The sequence below is a fragment of the Corticium candelabrum genome, chromosome 1, assembly GCF_963422355.1.
Source record: "Corticium candelabrum chromosome 1, ooCorCand1.1, whole genome shotgun sequence".
In the NCBI taxonomy this organism is placed as follows: domain Eukaryota; kingdom Metazoa; phylum Porifera; class Homoscleromorpha; order Homosclerophorida; family Plakinidae; genus Corticium; species Corticium candelabrum.
The window spans coordinates 6,843,024-6,866,068 of NC_085085.1; the positions used below are offsets into that span (position 1 = coordinate 6,843,024).

Consider the following 23,045-nt stretch of genomic DNA (forward strand, 5'->3'; position numbering starts at 1 on the left):
AATTTATAATTTATATATGTATATATACAGTAGTGGACAAAGTATTTGCCAGGCAAGAAATTTCAAGGGTTTTCAGGATGTTTGTGTTTGAGTGGAAGCACAAAATATTAATAAAGCGACTTCTTGGTCAATGTTGGTCATGCAATGGGAAAATCAAGACTAATTGGTACAGAATTGAGTCTAAATCAGTTGGTTGTTGCAATTTAATTAAGATTATTGTTACAACCTGGTTAAAACAGATTAATTAAGTTTACATTACAACTTATCAAAGCATATTCAATGCAAACAATATTACAACCTTTGAAAACAAACTAACTTATCAATTTATGCTCATATCAGCACTTATTTCCATTCTGTAGTCCAGAATATGATGAAAAATCAACAGCAAAAACTACCCGGCAAATACTTTTGTCCACTACTGTATATACTAGAAACTATTGCAGAAGAACCTGTTTATTAATCATGTACTCTTCTGTTACTGCAATTAATTTGTTTGCATAAGAAATGTATGGCATACAGGCAGGATTAGAGGAAGTTGTTGATCCGGACAGTCTGTTGCCACAGAACAGTTTTTCGTTAGCCTAAAATACATAGAATCAATCCATGATCCATTTTAAAATAAAATTAAAACACACACAATGAAGATGCCTATTTCTCTAGTGGGTGCACAGCTTGCTGGACATAAAACTGGAATGACTTGTTCTGAACACTCATTCTGAACACTGTAATTACAATCTGTTTCTCTCTTTATATCAAGGCATATTAACATGAACAGTTTCCTCAACTCAAAAATCTTGTATCCTCGTACAGTTTAGATGGCATTAGGGGTATTTGTTTTCAAACTTATTGTCGTATTGTAGTTTCTCCTTGTTCTCTGGTGGATTCGTTTGGGGATAATGATTCTGTTGAACGTGTTGGTTGTAGTTTTGGCTTTCATGAACAAACTTTACTCAGACTTAAGCAAAGCTTCTGGCGTTTAGGTTGCTTGAGATGGTGGCTTTGGATTTGCTGAGACTGCAAGTTTTCATCAGCTAATATGGACTTATCTATGGACTTATCTAGGATATTTGAAATTTTAATTTGATCAGAAAGCAGCCATACTGCTAAGGTATTCGTCAGGTAGTGAGTATAAGGGCTTGGTTGAAGCAGGGTTCTCCCCAGGGCGTTTGAGTGTAGCGCTGCGCTACGCTTGAAATTCTACTTCACTCTCAGAGATCACTGATTTGAGATTGTCTAGATATGCTCCAGATATGGATAGCAAGTGCATGTGAAGGAAACATAATCTTAATGATGTAATTTGCATGTTTAGAACCTGCTTACTAAGTAGGCGGCTTGAAGAAAGCCAATACTGAATAGGACCGCTGACTGACCACTTTGCAAAAATAGTTCCAGTCAGATTCCAACAGCTGTGCCACTTCAAAGTGCAAATTCTTTGCCATACAGAACAAGATGTGATGGCTGCAATTGTGAAGAAAGAGAACCTTTCCTTAGTGTTTCCAATCAGTTGTAACCTTGCAGCCATTGCCCAGTTAATCCCTGCTTCCACTGCTGACTGTGAGAGGGCTTTTCTGAACTGAATAGGATAAAGACACCTCTGAGAAACCCCGTCTGAGCAACAAAATCACAGTGCAACTGCTGTTTATCTCTATTGAAGGTCCCTGTTTAGAAGACTTTGACTTTAACGCTGCATGTCTGGAGTGGGCTTCCAAGAGGAACAGATACATTACAATATTGTAACAGAGTCAGCATAATTTCATTATACAGTGGACAGCTTGTAAGATTGAACACAGTTTTGCTTGTTACTCTCTAATGTAGCAGCAACCTTAGGGTATATACTCAGTCACTGTGTTGAAGCAATGATTACGAATAAATTGTATGTCATTGTGTTTATGCATTCAATTGTGTCACAGTGTGTATCTAGCAAGCGTGCACTGCTACTTAGTAGACTAGTTAACAGGTTTGTCAATGCATGGTTACAAGTCACAGCAATATCTTGACTTCAACAGCTGTCCATGCTAAATTCGTCCAACTAATGGATTACTGATAGCTGACAGCCTGTAAACAACAGCTAGTATAGACGATTTTCAGCAGCAAGTCTAATATATATATTGATAATAGATTAGTATTGCAATTGGGACTTTGTCGTGACGTCGGTGGATGGGCATGGTCTTAGGGAGGGGCTAGTGCTACGCTTTCCTGAAATCCTGGGAGAACCCTGGTTGAAGGTAAAGTTTGAGTTTTGCTTTGTCACATAGAAGGACAGCTGTGGTGAACAGATGTGTGCCCACAGATTCTCTGGAGAAAATGCTGCAACTGCCACAAAAACAAAGGCAATAACCCCACAAAGAGAAGAACATGTTTGTATTGGGAAATTTTGCAATGCCTTGATCATGCGTGTTTTCCATCTTTTCAAAAGTCGGCCTATGCATAGGAATCAAATCATGAATATCCACTCTTTCACCTAAGGCAGTGCTTACATAGTCCAGTGTTTGTATTAGTTCTACCAACAATTTGGTAGGAACTGGCTATCCCAATGGGCCACCATAGAAGGAAACTTTGAATTCAAATCTAAAGCAACCACTGTCCAATGATTCCCACTGATCAATGTATTTGATGCAACAGAAGATCCAGTTATGGCATCAATTTGTACGTTGACAATCAGGAATATAAGTCTAATCTTCTTTCTGTTGTTCAGAGCTAATGCTATGGACGTGTTCAACGTGAATTAGCAAACTTTGGATAGCACAAGGCAAAGACAATCTTGTGATGAGCAATTGAGAAGCGATGCCATACCTTCAAGCAGTGTATCAGGTAACCATCTGTCACATGCCAGTCTAGACATTTGGTAGCTACTGTAGTCACGTCACCAAATGCCACAGCAGAGGCTGGCTTGTCTGACAGAATTTGTTGAAATTGCTGTATCTTGCTCAAGTTCAAGAGTTCAAGATTCAAAGTGTCAGGAATGTGACAGACCTTGTTGAACCACTTGTCTTCTTGAATAACCTTTGGGAGGACACCACTTAGACAGGAGTATGGACATTAAATTAAGGAACAAACTCGTTCAACTCAAAGTATTTGTATTACTTTACTGCAGCTAGGTGGCAGAGTATTACTGATCGACATTTGTAGTTGTGAATTCAGTTAACATGACTAGTGGTGAGCTAATATAATTTGTAGTATTCTGGACACGAACAAATTCTCATGCATATTGGTTAATATCTACACTGTCTAAACAAGATAGTGTAGGCACACTTTAAAAGAAGCATGCTTTAGCTATAGGTACTTAGCAAGGATGTGTGGTACATGTGATTACAAGTAACTACTACATGTAATGTACAATCTCATAATTAAATGGGACATGAAATGCTAACTAAAATCATCTAGTCACTTAGACAGAACACTACAATGTGTAGAAAGAGATTTAAAAATTTACCTGAAGAATGAGATGCTTGATATTTTGCATTGTGTGTATAGGATGTGTGAAGAATATTGGAAGGTGGATCGGGGAATGACATGTTAAAGTACTCTCTAGCAAAATCTAGCGACTGCTGTGACATTTCTTACCAGATTTATGACGTTTGTTTACCAGTTTACAATGCTGTATACGCATAACTCAATCTTAACCAGTTATAGTCATTACCAGTTGGATATAACAGTGTCCGCTCTAGATGTTAAAGAAAGACTCAAAGTAACATGATAATGTTTTGTGCTTGTATATACGTAGTTCTATTTGTGGTCAATTTGAGCATGGTATAAGATACTGTGAATATGCATCATCAACTGCTCCATCTCATCATAGTAAAGAAACACCGCCCTTTGGTATTTATCAAGTTTTGAAACCAGAATTACTGTAACAGCTAGCCCTCATATATGGAGCCCTATCTGAGAAGACTCCCAATCTAACAGCCAGGGACACAATGAATGGCAGATCGCTCAAGTGAGCATTATAGATATAAATAGATATACCCACCATCATCATGTATGCAAATCTATTCAGAAATCACTTTCAGCATGGCTGGTCTCCCAAAAGATCCTGCAAATAATCTATCAAATGTACAAAGTACAATAGCTAAAAGCACTACGAGTCAAAATGCAATGCAGCTATACAAACTTAGTTGCACTCATTTCTTCAGAAAATTGGTCACGGCAGCTCCCTGAAGAAAAGGCACTTTCTGTGTAACTCTGGAGAATCTCAAAAGATGAACTAAAAATTCAAACCTTCTTTGACTTACAAGTGCAGTACATACAACTGAAACATTGCATGCAAGTACCTTATCGAGATCCAGAAATGTTAATTAATCGAAACATAGGTGATTTATGCCTAAACCACACATGTAATTTGTCTTCTGGCAGGTGCAATAATGGAAGTTATCCAGGTTACTCTTCTAGAATCTGCAACAACCAGAATAAAGAAGTTACGTTGACTCTATTTACAATATTGACTGTGTTAATTAATCAAAGAAAATATGAAATGTATTAAATCAATAAATATTAACTGCAATAATCAATCGACATTTACTATATAAATTTAATTAATAACATTGACTGTAGACATCAATCAAAACTTCCACCACTAAATATTAGCTCACCACTACATATTAACTGAATTCACAACAACAAATGTCCTGGATTGTTCATATTCCTTGATCTATAGAGAGGAACAGATTGCAGTTAGAGTTTTCAGAATGAGTGTTCAGAACAAGTTATTCCTGTTTTATGTTCAGCAAACTGTGCACCCACTAGAGAAATAAGCATCTTCATTGTGTGTGTTCTAATTTTATTGTTAAAATGGATCATGGATTGCTTCTATTTTAGGCTAATGAAAAACTGTGTTCTTTTGCAACAGACTGTCCATGGCGCAGATCAACAGCTTCCTGTAATCCTGCCTGTTTGCCATACATTTCTTATGTAAAACAAATTAATTGCAGTAACAGCAGAGGACACGATTAATTAAAAAACGGGTTCTTCTGCAATAGTTACTATATATATATATATATATATATATATATATATATATATATACATATATATATATATATATATATATATATATATATATATATATATATACATATATTTAGAAATACATATATTTTTACATAAATCCATCTACGTGGGTATCTAACACACATTATCCATATATATATATATATATATATATATATATATATATATATATATATATATATATATATATATATATAAAAAAAAAAAAAAAAAAAAAAAAAAAAAAAAAAAAAAAAAAAATATATATATATATATATATATATATATATATATATATATATATATATATATATATATATATATGTATATATACATACACTTATAAATTATAAATTACTATTTATTAAATCACATTTAAGGTTAAAAAATACTACCATAAATACATAAATTGTGCTTTAATGTTACTAAATACTGTATTCTAATAAATTAACAATTAGTTAAATTAACTAATATCAATTAACTAGCAAACTGTACAAACTCCTGCCGTCTTGTATAATAACTGCATCACGCAAAGCTTTTCTGGAGTCAATTGTTTCTCGAGAAAGTCGATTTCTGCAAAGAAAACGGTTTGTAGCAACCAACATTTCCCATATTGGGGCTCTCCCTTCACTAGCCACTGTTGCTTACTGAGTGTGGTAACTGCTCGCAGAGAAAGCGCAATTCCCACAATCTGTCAGCATAGCACCTCACATTTCGAACTACTAGCCATTTGTGCACGTGAGAATGGTCTACCGTGCACGTGCAAGTTAAACTTATCCGGGCTATATATCCGGGATGTGTGTGTGAAGTGGACCCCAAAAAAAAATTTGCGCGTACTCGTTCGGGACGTCCGCCTACACTCGCCTACTCGGGAAATGTCTTCGGCACGTCACAACTAGCGCTAGAGACCTCCAGTACTGTTCCGAGTTGGCACGAATATTCATTTTGAGTGACCGCACATCTGCACTAAAAACTAAGAGGAGGTGGACCCTAGTGGGGTCCACGTGCCCCGTTACTGAATGATATCAACGTTATTCGATGTCAGCCTCTTCTCTAGAAAGCGCTGCTGATACTAACACACACGCAGAAGATCACGATAATGACATCTTTGTTGACGTCGAAGCAACAGTTGACTTGGGCTTGCAATTAGAAGAGCCAAACGGAAGAGCAGAGTCGGTCTATAATGCAGCGAAAAATGGCAATTTGCAGTTCTTAGAGAGAGTGGTCGCGTCTGAACGCGCCAAACTGGGTGTTCAAAACGTCTCTTGCGTTGTTTCTCAGCCATTCAACAAGGTCGTTCCATTGGCTATAGCAAGCAAACATGGACAACTAGATTGCGTGCGCTACCTATTACAGGAGTGCAAAGTAGATATCCACAGTAGGTCAGATATAATCTCGGATACGACTAAGAAAGAGGTCAAACAGGCAACACCACTGTGGATTGCATCGACAGCGGGACAAGTTGGAATTGTTCGTTATTTGGTCGAAAATGGAGCAAACGTCAATTCAGGAACAGAAACCATGTCAACTCCACTTCGTGGTGCATCCTTTCATGGTCATCTTGAAATTATGGATTTTCTTCTCAAGAACGGGGCAAACATCAACACTCCCAATCATATCGGGCAATCGCCGATTATGATTGCAGCATTGCGACAACAAATCGCTGCAGTAAAGCTATTGCTTTTACATCAAGCTGATATTCATCAGAGAACGCAGCATGGATACAGTGCATTGCACATGTCTGCTAGTAAAGGCAATGTTGAACTGCTAAAGCTTCTTCTCGATGCCGGAGCAAGGAATGAAAAAGACAATTTGAAATTATTACCAATGATGTTGGCTGCAGCAAATTGTCATACTGAAGCAGTTCACTTCTTTATGGAGCGATATGATTGTGCAACAAACGATGCAGCGAATGCTTTGGAATTGTGTGGAGCAACTGCTATTGATAGGGAGGACAATATAGATCGAGCAATGGGTCTATGGGAACAGGCTATCAAACTTCGTATGTCTGCTATGAGCAAGGGCTCTGATGACTGGAAAGATAAGGATCCACCAGTTGCTGCACCTTGTGCTGCTTATGATAATTTTGTTGAAGCCTCAACAGAGGAAGAACTAGCCACATTGGTGAATTGTTCTGATTTTGTAATATCTCACCATGCTCTTCATATTAATTCTCTTCTTATTCGAGAACGTGTTTTAGGTGCGCTGCATCCTCACACATCGTATTATATTAATCTATATGGTTCTACTTGCACTGACAATCATTTATATAAACGGGCCTTACAATTATGGACACACGCACTCAACATGGAGAGAGTGTTGTTTGATTATGACATCGAAGAAATTCAGGAAGATTTGCTTATGCGAGTGGATGGATTTGAGGACATGCTGCTTGATTCATTCTACCCGGATGTTACTCCTTTTCTGGAATGGGCCATTGACGTAGTCAGTGATAGGACCAAGAAGGGGCAGTCTACATGGAAATGCCATGCTGCAGCTGTAATGCTTGCATCTCAGTGGTTGCGGTCTGCACAAGGAGATTGCCATAGACTTGGTCCCAATGGACTTGACATTACAAGGAAGCTGGTGAGACTGAGAAGTAACCCAGATGGATGTACTTCATTGCATTTGGCAGTAGATGCAGGATTGCCTCGCCGTTGTGAGTCCCTGTGTGAATTCCCAGATCTTGAATTTGTTCAGTTTTTATTAGGAAATGGTTCAGACCCAAATTGTCTGAATGCTGCCCAACATACGTCTCTTCACATCGCTGCTCTCAATCAACCATCAGAGGAAGCAAAGAATGTTATTGATCTTCTCCTTGATTGTGGAGCTGCCGTTGACATCCGTAGTTCTGATGGATGCACACCTATTGATCTGTACAGGAGCACTCATGTTTGGGATCCTGAACAGTCACTCTGTGAACGCCTTTACCATCCTGGTGTTTTGTCTCTGCAGTCCTTGGCTGCAGCTCGATTAGCTCATTGTGGAATGTCATTGCAAGAATCGGGACTCACTCAGAAGCTAAAAGATTTTGTAAGGCTGCGTTGCACTGACAAAGATGAGGACTCCTAATACTAATAAACTAGCCAACAGTCTTTTAGCTTAAGTTGTGGGCTGTATTGACAATGACAATGAACATGGTGTTTCTTGCATAAATGAATTCATGCTGACACATTGCTAATATGGATACTTTGTGCTAAATACATGAATAGCAAATGACAGTATTTTACATCAACACGTACAAATATTTACACAATAATCATTATTTATAATCTACCAATGCATACCAAGATCGATAACTTAACAGTTTGATATATACTTTGCCTAAGAGCAAGGACGAGTCATAGGATGAATTCTGCATTCAGATTGTTTCCAAACTCATAGTCCTAAGTCACCACATTTCTTTATCGTAGTATTAATGGTCTCTTCGTAAGATGTTCATCATGTCTGTAGGCAAAGCAGCTGTGACCTGTCAAATAGAATTAACTTGTTCTATTGTTTTACATTATTTCTGACACAGTGGAAATTAATTGTTTGTTCTCTATGTGACCTGTTGCAATGAAGGTTTACTGTGGGGTAATTGTCACAGCCTAATTGCTCTACTGCATAGTGACAAAAGCAAAGCTGTTCTTGCTAACATTATCTAAGCTGCAACCCAAATATTCCATGAATCATATAGAAAACGTACAGTGGGTTGCCAGAAGTCTTGCTAGGTGCACCGTACAGCTACATAAACACTACCCTGTATGAAAATCAACAGTGAATACACGAATGGATATGTTGTGCACAAGCGCATATTTGGACAATCCATTAATTGTCCCGTACTGTACAATCCATGGAATAATTGCCTGTACAAACCATGGATCGTCAATACAAACCATGCACACCTAGCCATAGCCCCCCTAACCCTGTAACCCTAACCCTAACCCATAACCCTAATATTCAAATTACCCAGATAAACTGTTCATGCTTTGCGCATGACAATATATATATATATATATATATATATATATATATATATATATATACATGTATATATATCAACAACCCTGCTTATCATGGATGCCACTCTAAGTGTTGAATTACTTCAAGTGGTAGTTTTTGCAATCAAATTTAATTCATTGCTTCTTTGACTTAATCCTTGTGAATGAACCTGACACGTGCTGTCGTGAGCTATACCTTTTATGCACTACCCAAAAGTGTTCTTTTGGATTGAGGTCATGCAGCACTCCATAATCGTCATTCCATTTGATAACAATCATATGCACAAGTTTGGCTACATTTTCATCTATGTTTGTGTCAACTTTCCATTAGCCTATAGCTCTTACCAGCAGGAAAATGCAGATGGAGAGCATTGTGGTCTTTTGTTCTATTATTTCAACTTCAATAGAAAAAGATGCCAAACATCATCATTTGAGATCAATGGGACTCCCCAGATCATCCATGACGTGACTTGTTGGACAGTTCCCATGTATGTCATCGATCCTATTTGACTACCAATATAAAACATGCTGCTATTAGCTAACTTTAATTATAGTGTCTCACACATACACACATGGATAACATGCACGCACACATACAGGTATACATTGCAAGTATGGGAGCACATGTGTTTGCGCCTGCGCCTGGGTGTCCACATACATCTATATTGCATAGCTGAGTATATTCCGATCAATTCAACAATAAACCAAACCAAAGAAGATATAGCTATAATTTCTACATAGCTACAATAGATCTAAAGTCATCATGATAGAACTAAAAACAAAGCTATATTGACGAAACTTCAGTCAATACACAAACAAAGATGTTGCATTAAAGTTTATAACACTGCAACAGACAAGACTCTATGTTGATCCCAATTGCTCAGCAGGCACTATACAATTACAATCACACCACTATAGTTAACAGAAGTAGACAATGATCTCAATGTAATTATAATGGCAGTTAACTTACCAGATATGTAAGCTCTTACAAACAACCTGAAGCGGTTGCATTTCGAATAACATAAAATCCATATGTGAGTGGTGGTAATCTTATCACCTTTGAACCAGCTTGCTCTATTGGTGTAAGCAAAGGAAGTTGATGATTGTGTCCAAGTTGCATCTTCTTCCCGTTCAACATAATAGAACTAAATAAATGCAAACACACACGCACACATCACTCCACAAATCAAACAATTTTTGTAATCAAAGACTGACAAACTTGGCCAAACATTTTATCAACACAAACAACCTTCATGTGCAATTAAGAGCGAGCAGTAGCAGAATTACATATCATAATATACAATTAATACCTAATTTGTTCTAAAATGTAATTTCACTATACAAAATTAATTATATATAATATTTTTACATGTGCACGCGCGCACACACACACACACACACACACACACACACACACACACACATACACACACACACACACACACACACACACACACACACACACACACACACACACACACTCACAAGTAGCTGCACTTCAAGGTCACCCCTCAGCCCTATGCCTGTGCAGTTTCTGGGTCAAATATACATTGTGTCTTCACGGTGGTCTGACTTGAAACTATGACCTCCTATTTCAAGACTGACTGGTTATGTCAGGAAACAATCACCCTGATACCTAAGAATGACAAGACCGACCAGGTCAAAACTATTGACCTATCATGTGTCTATCAAGACCCTCACAGCACCAGAGCAGAAACATTGTCAGTGAGGGTACTTTGGTGCAAAAGATTGACTGGTAATTGACTGACAAACTGCCTACCAAAAATTGTAACACCAGACCAGGCACAAGAGCCTGCATGGGTAGCTAGATCTACTAAAAAGGCTATGACAGCATGCAACAAAGCTGGCTACTCCATTTTCCGATCAGTCTTGTTCAGGCCCGGTATCGTGGAGCTGGATTGTTACCTCTGTCACAGTTCTGATCACTGAATTCACGCAGATAGTACATGAGTGTAATTCTAGAAAATCCCCTCATTCAATCCAATGCATTGCCCATCAGTTTACAGCACAGTTGCAGAGGATTCTGGCTAGGGATGACAAGTCACAGAACCTGCACGGAAATGAGACCATCACCTGTAATGGTTAATCTGAGCAAGCATCTCAGATGGATGCGAGACATTTCTACATGTGCAGTAGTGCTCTTGGTGTGCAGTCCTGGAGCGGAAGCCTATGCACAGTCAGTATTGCTGTCTATAGATTACTACACTGAGAAACTACTTGTAGATATGAAGACTGTTACAGGGTGTAACAACAAACAGAAACAATAATAGCAACAAATAGTTCCATCTCGATACCTGTTATCAGCTGCTGAGCCTATAATATGTTTGTTAGTTTTTAAATGGAGCTCAATGTATATATATATATATATATATATATATATATATATATATATACTTATAAAGGACTGTATGTATAATTATTATGCACAAATTAAGAACGTCGATGCTGAAGTACTTTAGAACGTTAGATTAAAATACAGACTTATTAGACTATATATAGTAACACAATACAGTAACTAGATTCATGAACGGTATCTTACAATAAGTGCTGATTGTCATATGTCTATGTTTGTTTGCATTTTGTCTGCTTGTTGATGTTAAAGATATTTTAACCTTTTTAGACAACAAAAAATTAAAAACGTTTGTGCGTATAGGTAAAGCCATCACCATACTGTAACATCTCATATAAAGCCATAGCTTATATGTACATCAGAAATTTCTTAGCAAGCTTCTATTTAATTAATTAAGACATGCTTATATGCAATCGCCACAGTCTGCAAGACAGGCATAGACTCAGACAGAATTACAATATCCACAAATTCAAGTCCCAAAATAATGCTCAATGTTTGTTATACATGATATGTATAACATATCATGTATACATATCATGCTATAAGATAATATAATGTCATACATTATATCATGTCATACATGATATGACATGATATGATATATTTGATTCACACCAACATAATGGTGTAGTTTGATATCCCTCTAGAAAAGAAAAGTACAGACGTACAAGATACTCACATACAATGACGTCAAAACAAAACAAAAAAGACCAAACTTCTATCTATAACACTAAAGTACAGTATGGTATAGGAAGCATTCTTAGTCCACTAACTATGCTATTCACAGAGTTTTGTGCCCTGTTTAGAAAACTAAGTTGTATTGTCCTTATTCGTTCCACAGCTTCCATTAATAAGTCTTCAAAGTGATCACAAATGGATTCACTTCGCCTCATTCCCAATCCACGTCTAATTTCTCTTCTAAAACTGTATTTAATATTCTCACTACCAACGTTCTCTCCAAGTCCCAATCCATACAACAGGATTGGGAATAGTTGCATTTTCATAATTCTCATCTTAACTTTTTCATTCCTGCATACACCTCCAAGTTTGCCTACTATACTCCATTCACAATTCCAAAGAATTTTCTCATCCTTGTTTCTAGAGCCAAAGCACTCCGTCCATGTATATCTATAAAAACACCCAGATGAGTTATTCGTCTTTCAAATGGAATTAACCTCCCATTCAAAAGTACATCTGGGTTACTTCCGTTCTACTTGCGACTTCCAGTAAAACTGTCACCACACTCTTTTTGCTATTGAATAGCAAACCATTTTCTTGAGTGAATGCTGTACATGTACAGATCACCCAACAACTTCTGCATGCATAGCATACCGTGTTGGGGAGATCACATTCATCTCACAGTTCTTTTCATGACTCTGATAGGAGTGCACAAATGAGCACCTTCGTTTAAACATGCCAAAATGATACAGGTACAGTAAAAGAAAGATACTGTCTCATGAATGCAGAGCAGCTCAAGACTAATGTCAAATCACAACCCTCATTATCCTTCAGCTTCATCAGAACAATCATCCGTGGACACATGGTAGTTGTACACTGTACCACATGTACACCACGTGTATACCACATGTACAAAGACACGCAAACAGAGTCTGTCGCAAATACTAGCTGAAGCTACCATTTGAGTATATGCAGCTTGTGTGCATGGATGTGACAAAAAATGCAGTTTCTATTCAAGGGCGGCATTATAGTACCTGCATGCCAGCCTGTACTGTACACATACTAACATTACATAAAGATCAATGGCATTAATTAACTTGGTAACTATTGTATTACGTTATCATTTTATAGTTACATTAGTACTGTCTATATATGCACAAACTAAATTCATGTGCCTTACGTTGATGTCAGATTGTTGTCCGCAGGAGTAAGATGGTAAACGTCAACCATATTATGCATAAAACGACTAGGAAGACTGATGGTAGCTTCGATGCTTTGCTGTATGTTAATTACAAGAAGAGTAACATCACTAGGAACATACGATCTAAAAACAATCAACAAACTTATGAAAGTCACATACTGAAGTTGTTATATGGTGAACCTACCGTTTTACATAAACATCTGCTGCGTTAGTGCAAAATGCAAACGTATGTACTTGTCGATTCAATTGTAGTTGTCCTTTCACTTCAAGAGAACCAGTGCCAACAAGACGTTTAAACAGATATGATAGCCAATATGTCTACAACAACAGTTTAAAACAAACCATTTTCACATATATTACCAGCACATATCGATTGACAAATAATGTTCTAATTCATAAGTCAAATGTAAGGTAACTTTAGAAAGAAGAGTCACATATCTCATACGATAGCAAAAATCTAGCGCTGTACGTGACTTGAACCATCAACAAATAGACTTACCACTTGAGGGTCAAATGAAGGATCCAAAAGCCCCCGAGAAAAGGTGATGAGAGTTTCATGACACACAACTGTGTGGCCTTTCCTTGATGCAATGCCTAGCTTATGAAGCCACCTAAAAAACTGTAAGTCACTACACAACATAGCATTACTCTATGCATGTACATATTACATAAATCCAGCCAGATAAGAATCAGTAAACTTTGCAATGGCATGTTTCCCAATTACATTTCCAGTTTCGGTCAGCCAGTAGTCAACGCTGTCTCCAGTTGAATATGACTCTGTTGTATTGATGGCAATGAGAAGTTCATCGAGTACACGAGATGAGTACATGTCACTTTCATTAGGTGGTCTGTGAAGATAGTAACTATAAAGGAACAAATAAACAATCAGAGTGATAAACAAAGACACATACACATACATACATACATACATACATACATACATACATACATACATACATACATACATACATACATACATACATACATACATAAACAAATATATATTTAAATGTAAATACATAAAATTTAATTAATACATTTAAATGTAAACACATGGAAACCCTTTTAAGGGTATTACTACAATAGGATTCACAAATCACACACTATAAGCTCAATGTTGCCATTCCAACAACACAAAACTAAAATTATTTAAGCCATGCAAATCTACTTGTTTAACTAACCATTAATAATCAAAGTTACCTTTAGTACCAATTAAAAGGGTTTCTTCACAACCAGATGGTACGTATATAAGATAGCTACTAGCACCTTAATTGTTAAAGACACTCACACAAACAAACAAACAAACACACACTCCTGCAGACAACAAACAAAAAAACAAACATTTACTTCATTGTTACCTATCATTACTATACTTACAATGATTCACACCAATCTTATCGTTCGAAGTAGAATCCCAGTCTGAGATTTATTTTCAACATTTAATTAATGTATACAATAATAATTTATTGTTTGAACATTTTACTATACTCTAAATGTTCAAACAATAGATGTGTCAACAAATAAGTATGCAGTCATGCAATAATACCGATACATAAAAAATACTCAAAAAACAAACACAAGACCTAAAACCGGCAGACATGTGAAAAACGGCAAGCATGAGCAGAAAGGCATGAATTCACAAACACAAATAGCCAAAAATCAACCAGAAACAAAAACAATCTCACAAGTGCCATGATGTTGCATTGACAAAATTTCCCCCACCAGCAACTTCCCACCTACAGAGGCAAGAAACAAATGAACTTGAAAAAGTCACAATACACAGATACAATATCATATAGTGAGCTGTACACACCTTTGAAAGTACTTCTGACGTGACAACTCATCATCAAGATAACGATGAGGATCTATATCTACCATCTCTGGACCAACAACTATTTGCTTCACTCCAACAAGTTTTCGAAGAGTCTTATAGTCTTGTACAAGTTGCTCTGGCTCAACTACAATGTTGAACTGATGAAAATAAGAGCTTGGCTCTATAAAAAGGAAGGCTAATTACAAAGCAACAAAGAAAATTCAATCAAGATACACACTGATGCTCTTGTACAAGTTCCTAGTTTCTGATTGCACAATTACACTATTATGTTAGCACTAATTTAATATAATATACGTGTATAATTCATTAATAATAATAATACTAGTAATAAGTATAACAATAATATATAAGTCACCGCCGTGGCTTAGTGGTCAGCGACAATGGCTACCACTCCATGGTTTGGGGGTTCAAACCCCAGTGACGACAGTAAATTGTGAAACTTGTCTGTCTTTCTTTCTCATGTTTCTCTAGCTTTATCCATGAGACTATGACTCGTTTCAGTCGTTGGGGAGTTTCTGTGGTCTGGCGAACGGTCCGTTGACGATGACGTCCAGTGCTTTCCTGGTGGTCGTTGATATCCACTAGGCGTGCTGTATCGAGTACGCGGTCACCGTAATGCCTGCAATCTATATTGAATTGGCTAGTCATTGATCGCCGTATGGACTACACGGAAACATGTACCCCGCTGGGCTCACCTGCCGGGTTGGTGGGCGCCCAGATGGGGGTAAAGACCCCACTTGCCCATTATGGAGGGGCATAACGACACATATACATAAGTCACCGCCGTGGCTTAGTGGTTAGTGACAATGGCTACCACTCCATGGTTTGGGGGTTCAAACCCCAGTGACGACAGTAAATTGTGAAACTTGTCTGTCTTTCTTTCTCATGTTTCTCTAGCTTTATCCATGAGACTATGACGCATTTCAGTCGTTGGGGAGCTTCTGTGGTCTGGCGAACGGTCCGTTGACAATGACGTTCAGTGCTTTCCTGGTGGTCGTTGATATCCACTAGGCATGCTGTATCGAGTACGCGGTCACCGTAATGCCTGCAATCTATATCGAATTGGCTAGCCATTGATCGCCGTATGGACTACACGGAAACATGTACCCCGCTGGGCTCACCTGCCGGGTTGGTGGGCACCCAGATGGGGGTAAAGACCCCACTTGCCCATTATGGAGGGGCATAACGACACATATACATATAGCTTTATCCATGAGACTATGACTCATTTCAGTCGTTGGAGAATTTCTGTGGTCTGGCGAACGGTCCGTTGATGATGACGTTCAGTGCTTTCCTAGTGGACATTGATATCCACTAGGCGTGCTGTCCCGATGTTCGCGGTCACCGTAATGCCTGCAATCTATATCGAATTGGCTAGTCATTGATCGCCATATGGACTGCACGGAAACATGTACCCTGCCGGGCTCACCTGCCGGGTTGGTAGGCGCCCAGATGGGGGTAAAGACCCCACTTGCCCATTATGGAGGGGCATAACAACACATATAACAACTGTCACTCTGTCATGTGTGAAGAAGAGTTGAAAGACATCAATGGTGCTTTCCTAGTGGAATGGAACAATCAAATAAGCCTCATACGGATCAGGCAAAGCATTTGCAAGGGGGGTAATTCACTATTTCCTCTTCTCTACTGTATGGCTCTTAATCCTCTCAGCATGGATCAAGTTACACAGAACTGGTTGCGACTATTGGATGAGCATTGGGCATGATGAGACTGCCAAATGTCAGTTTGTCAGTTGTCTGCCATACGTAGATGATCTGAAACTGTATGGCGGAAATCTTGATCAGTTGAAAGGGTTCTTGCACACAGTTCATACCTTCTCTGATGACATTCAGACAAAGTTTAGTCTGGACAAGTGTGCAACAGTCAATGGCAAGCTCTCTGGACATAATTCTAGGGTGACAGTATGAAAAATGAACACTATCAACTTTCTGAAGCTGGGTCAACTCTACAAGTATTTGGGTGTGGATGAGAGTATAACGGTATCCACCACATCACTACGCAGGAACGGCTCTGTTGTAAATATTTCGTAAAAGATGATCCTCGGACCAAGTTGTAGGTCAGAACAAGATTCTGCATGGCCCTCAACAGGTTTGCACTGCTGGTTCTCACTTATGGTTTGGTGTCATTCATTGGAGAACTATGGACCTGCAGCAGCTTAATTGGCAAACCATAAATCTTCTTTCTATGCACGGTGTCTACCATCCTGCCGCAGACATTGTCCGGTTGCATGCTCCATGCACTGAGGGCAGCTGAGGGTTACAACAGATCAAGTTGACATATTAGTCTTGTATTGTGGGACTGGACAATTACCTTCATACCAGTTCTGGTCTCTCCATGCAGATGGTACAAGAGAGTGATTCTATAGAATAGCCTCACATTCAATCCAATGCATTAATTGCTCGTCAGTTTACTGCACAGTTGCAGCGAACTCAAGATGAGTAGCAGAACTTGCACGAAAGAGCAACCATCGTGTGTGCCTGTATCTTTGAGCAAGAGCTCAAGGCGAATGCAAAACACTTCCATATGTGCAGCAATTCTCTTCATGTACAGTCCTGGAGCAGAAAGCCTATGCGAAGTCAGCATTGTCGTCTCACTGAGAAATCACCTGTAGACATATGAATAGCTGAAGTCATCAAATATTTCTGCTGCAACCAAAAGACTGGCTGTTGCTGCTCAAGACCAAGCTCTTCAGACTCAGTATTATGAGTACAATGTTCTGCAGTGGTTTTTTTTGCAGTGCAGACCCGAAGACAGTCGACAACATTGTGGCCGGCTGTAATGCCTTGGTACCGACGAACTTCACTGATCGACACAATGAGGTAGCCTCCATCATCCACTGGAACATTAATTTGTCGTCAGTTCAAGGTTCCAGTGGAGAGCAGATGGTACAGGCATCATCTTGATAGGCTTGTGGAGACAGATAACATCGCTATGATGTGGGATACAGCCATCCCTACTGCTAAAAAGATCAATGCCAATCGTCCTGACATCTGCTTCAGAAAATAAGAAGGCAAACGCTTGTCTTCTTATTGATATTAGCTGTCCTGCTGATGGCAACATCGCCAGGAAAAATGCTCAGAAGTTGATAAAGTACAGCAACTTGCAAGTGGAGGTAAGCCACACGTGGCAGTGTTAAACACTGGTTGTTCCAGTGGTGTTGGGAACATTGGGCATAGTGCACATAGGTATTGCGCGGTGGCTGTACATCTTTCCAGGTCATCACAACCCGCAGCACTTAATACAAAAACAGTGCTTCTTGAATTCACCTGGATCCTGCGTAAATTTAAAGTCATGTCTTCTTTCTAGACAGTAATGATAGTCTATAAGCACCTAGCTAGGCTTGAGCCAGTCTCTTCACCGTCCTTTCCGTTCCCAGATGTCTCTTCATGCAGGTCAAGTCTACTGTAAAGCACCTCTGAGGCAGAGTTTGCTTCCAGATCGAGCTTATACAAGAGACCATATGAACCAGACTTCAAGATATGGTTTAGCATGGCACATAATTTCAGCCATGAGTCATAAGAAACAAGACTTTGTACAAGTCACAAGACTTGGCGAGAGCTACTCAAAATGTTTACAGTGAACTAACTTCTGGTCGTGGATGCGTAGTGGAATATTCTGTTTGTGTCATGCCCAGAATGTGCTATGCCTTCAATGTGGTCTAATCACAGAGCAGTATTTGCTATTGAACCTACACCGCAGAAACTACAAACAATGGATGAACGATGAATCAGATCCTGACACCATCATGAAAGTTTTTTGTCAGAACACAGTTATGTTTGTGATTGTCAGATCTTGTCAGAAATAACAACAGAACTTACCCCTTGGAACTGCTAACACGAAATTTCATAACTTGCGGACTTTATGATCACGTGAAACAACAGTCACTTTGTATGATTTTTAGATAGATTTTACAAGTCGTAATTCTTGGCGACAATTCTATTGTGGTTTTCAGAAGGCTGTAGAAGCAAGGATGCAAACACAGCTTTAATTAGTAATTATTAAATTTCATTTTTCATATAGGCGTCAATTATTTAATTAATTCTACTGGTCTCAACCATGTGCATTTGCGCAAGCGCGTACGCCTTACCGTTGCCCAGCTGCCATGACACGTTGTATCTTTTCTCCATCACGTAGTCAACCAGCTTCCGCACATTTCTGTAGTCCCAAGATCCGTCACCGAACCTCACTCGATCATTGAGATCGAAAAGCAGCAGGTTGCTTGTCGTCATCGTCAGACGGTAGAGCTCGTCAAATATGGTCGAAGTCAAACACAGCGGTATTTTCCTTTTCGTCGCCTCCACACTGTTAGTATCGCCGTCACTGCTATTTTCAGAGCCATAATGTGGCGGAGGACAATCGTCCGACTGGTTGGCGAAAGTCACAAGCAATGCCTCGCGACCTCCTAATCTCCAGTAGGCTGGAGATAGACCTCTAATCAGAGACTGGAACACTTCTGAGTTAATCATGCGACGTAACATTTTGCTGTTGTGAACTATGATTGTTTTTGGGCTGCTCGATAGAGATACGAAGTGACGCGGAATGTGAAATGCTGGCTTGTCCGTATCGATGTCGAGCAACTGTGCAGTGCAAAAGCACACAAGGAAAGTAGCTCTGATGAACAACGACGCGGTCGCAGGTTTCGACATTGCCATAGATACTGTGAAGCTAAAACATGGAGCAGCTGCAGCAATAATCCGGGTTTACGAAATCGTCTCTGCCCGTACACGTGGCAATTATCGTTGCGTAATATTAGATCAACAATGGTTTGTAGCACCCACTAGACCGGAATTTGCAATGACAAACATATGAGAAAGGTGGCAACCCCTAGACTGTAGGTAGATAGACTGTATATTTCAAAAATCAAATTCTCTTGTACAATGACGTGAAGGACACTACACTACACATAATATAGAAAATAAAGAATGACACCTGCAACTTCAAACCTCTAATAAGCAACAGATTTACGTATATATGTATAATATCCACACGAAAGCCCCATATCAGCCAAAGTCTAGGGGTCCTGTTATAGTAGAAGGCCTATTTCAGTATAGACTGTGGTATAGCTAGTCGTTTGTAAAATACAGTAGATGAGCATTAGGCAGACAAAGTGAATGCTGTGTTTGAAATGAATCTAGGGTTTAGTCTCATACATCACAAACGGTCAACAGCAACAACATCACATGACATTATTCATCTCATTATACTGCAATTCCTTTAGAGCATCTGTCCTTCTGTCTGTCAGTTAAATTATTAGTTCATCAGCATGTCTGTCGATCAAAAGCAAGCCAACTTACTTCTTAATTAATAAGCAATATGACAATCAAAACGCTAATTAAGTCACCAGTCAACATCATTACAAGTCTTGCATTCCACCATTTTCCAGCCTCATCATGCAGACATTGTGCTATATACTCTGAGCTGTCAACATATAACTGGCACGTCCTGTTTATAGACTTTCCCTTTACTTTCACATCATTAAATCATTTCTCCACATCAGAGCTATCCCACACATCAACACATGACTAAGACTTGCAATCACCTCCTTGTTTTAAAACCACAGTCTCATCATCATTAGTGTGAGACTCTTGAGACATCCCATCTTCACTGTTTACTGTATCAGCTATTTGATCCACAGATGTCTTTACACCTCCAGTCACATCTTGTTTTACATCTGTTTGTGTTTTCACTTCAATATCACCAGGTCTATTAGTTCCATATATGCTTTGATCCTTCAGTTCTTTGTCAAATAATAAGTGCTGTTGTATATTCTTGCTGTTTTCGCTGTCTCTTCATGGATTGCTCTGATGTGCAAGTCGTTTGCTTTTGTCTCTCTGAGAGTGAGAGACAATGCGTTTGACTGAATCTGTGTATGGTAATCAGCTAATGATTGTCCTCACAGCCAGACAGATTGAGGGATACTGTGAGAACATGCATTCCAGCAGGTCAAGTTACAATTGGATCCAACACTGGAAACTGTAACAAACGGAGTTCAACGACGTCTAGTGGCAACAGGATTTCATTCACCATCTTGCATTATGATTGCAGAAGTTCCTCCATCACCAAGTGACAGAATTAGAGAGGAATTAGAACTTGTTCAATATAGTTTGCAGTACGTACAGTACGAAGTAGGTGAAGTAGGAGGCTGGATGGTGAGCGCACATGTCTTTCTTTGCCGTATACGTAGACGTGGGATTAATTCGCGTGTAGCTGCAACTAAAACAATCGATATCGTCCGTCAAAGTTACAGAACAAACGGTTGACTAGAGATATAGACCATGGCAACCTTCCTTTCTAACAGACTTGCACGAGTTGTTGACAGGTCCGTCGGAAGGAACTTGTTAAAGATTGCGCAAGCTAAATGTGTCATAGCGCCACGCCTACTTTAAATTAATATCAATACTAGGTATCCGTAGTCTCGCGTAGCCAGACCCCTTTCCGCCGCGTCCTCCCCGGCGCTCGAACCGTGGCTGGAGAGCGCTGTCACTGACATTCGATTCCCGGCTGCTTTGTGCATGTTTAGTGTCTCCTTATCTAGCAAAAGGGGTTAAATTATGATGGAAGGATATGACCAGTATTACATTAATTAACTTAACTTAATTAACTCAAAATGAAAATAGAAGATGCTCAGAGAAGTCAGAACTGTCATCAGATTTCAAAATCATGTTTCCTGATGGTGTACACGTGCAAATATTAAATTTTAATTTGTCTTCAAAGGATATTAGCTAACAATCAATAATGCAATCAGCCCAGGCAAAGAACGGGATCTGTAACGAGATATTCTACTTTGGATAATCGATCTCAGAACAGGATATTATTGAACGGGATACAACTCTGAAGGAAATTCTTCATGAGAATACTGCCCAGCTGCTAATAAATTCTTCAGAATGCAGTAAAAATGCAAGTGAAGGAGATATACTTAAGTAATGATAAATTCTCAGAACAAGATACTCACGCAACAACATAAATTTACATACAATTAACGTTAAAGTAATTAACTCTCTGTTAATGAAGGAGACATACTTCATGAATGCATACAACAATAAATTTGACCACACATGATGGCTATACAGGATGGAATGCAGTATCGCGCATTATGATTGCAGAAGTTCCTTCATCACAAAAGTGACTGAATTAGAGAAAAATTAGAGCTTGTGTTCAGTATATTTACAGTACATACAGTACGAGGTAGCTGAAGTAGAAGGCTGGATGGTGCGCGTGCATGTAACTCTGTATGTGAGTATACGTATGATTAATTCACTGTATAGCTGCAACTAACAATCACTATCGTCCGTCAAAGTTACAGAACAAACGGTTGGCCAAAGATATACACCATCCCAGCCATCCTTGCAAATTGAGTTGCATGAGCTGACAGAAAGCATGTCAGTGGGCTGAATAATCCACAGAAGTGCAAACAAATTCAATTTCATAGTTGGTATGTATCCTGGCTATTTATCAGTCAATACAGTCTCAGATGCTCTTGCCCTGTTTCTTATGGCTTATAGCTAAAATGATTAGACCACATTCAAGGCCAGACATAGCCAGCCAGCCAGCCAGCCACATAAGCTGCAGACCGGAAGTCAGTTCACCCCTATATGTTTTGAATAGCTATTCGCCAAGTCTCGTGACTTTTACAAAGTCCAATTTCTTACACAACTCATAGCTAAATTAACGCAGACTCCTACATGATATCACATTCTACATCAATCATTTCAATTTTGTAAATGCAAAAAGAAATGTTACTACACATACTGCAATTTTTGTTAGGGGTCGTTCAAAATTATCGACTAATTCACAAGCGTACAAAGCGTACGCTAAGGAGGAGGGGTTACGGCCTCTATACACTTTATAAATGTTGATTGGTTGTAAGTGGATCATGCCAATATTCTGTTTTCCATGACTGGAGTTGCATCATACACTGTTCCCGTGCTATTCACCCATATGTACAAGATTTGCAAAGATGTGCAACTGCAG

The 23,045-nt window shown here is 38.9% G+C and overlaps 2 protein-coding genes and 1 long non-coding RNA gene across 5 annotated transcripts; 1 reads left to right on the forward strand and 2 right to left on the reverse strand.

Annotated features, from left to right (window-relative positions):
* Positions 1-3,789: 3,789 nt before the first annotated feature.
* LOC134188903 (uncharacterized) lies at positions 3,790-5,790 on the reverse strand. 2 transcript variants are annotated; one of them, XR_009971405.1, is made up of 4 exons: positions 5,635-5,790; positions 5,486-5,559; positions 4,272-4,392; positions 3,790-4,218 (listed from the first exon to the last, which is right to left on the reverse strand). It is a non-coding gene; the product is annotated as an uncharacterized LOC134188903 (long non-coding RNA). The 2 variants fall into 2 exon arrangements; XR_009971404.1 differs by having other exon boundaries at positions 3,790-4,204; positions 5,635-5,782.
* An 11-nt stretch (positions 5,791-5,801) lies between these two features.
* Positions 5,802-8,264, forward strand: LOC134188894 (protein fem-1 homolog C-like). Its single transcript, XM_062657103.1, has one exon. The coding sequence runs from the start codon at positions 6,025-6,027 to the stop codon at positions 8,056-8,058; it is 2,034 nt and encodes a 677-aa protein (XP_062513087.1). The 5' UTR covers positions 5,802-6,024; the 3' UTR covers positions 8,059-8,264.
* A 1,366-nt stretch (positions 8,265-9,630) lies between these two features.
* Positions 9,631-19,726, reverse strand: LOC134193913 (heparanase-like). 2 transcript variants are annotated; one of them, XM_062662786.1, is made up of 9 exons: positions 19,162-19,726; positions 15,033-15,213; positions 14,905-14,955; positions 13,944-14,082; positions 13,719-13,838; positions 13,404-13,537; positions 13,199-13,342; positions 9,940-10,114; positions 9,631-9,859 (listed from the first exon to the last, which is right to left on the reverse strand). In XM_062662786.1, exons 1-8 carry the CDS (start codon positions 19,724-19,726, stop codon positions 9,955-9,957), a joined length of 1,494 nt encoding a protein of 497 aa, XP_062518770.1. In that variant the 3' UTR covers positions 9,631-9,859; positions 9,940-9,954. The 2 variants fall into 2 exon arrangements, with proteins under 2 accessions (XP_062518770.1, XP_062518762.1); XM_062662778.1 differs by having other exon boundaries at positions 13,719-13,830; positions 13,888-14,082.
* Positions 19,727-23,045: the final 3,319 nt, after the last annotated feature.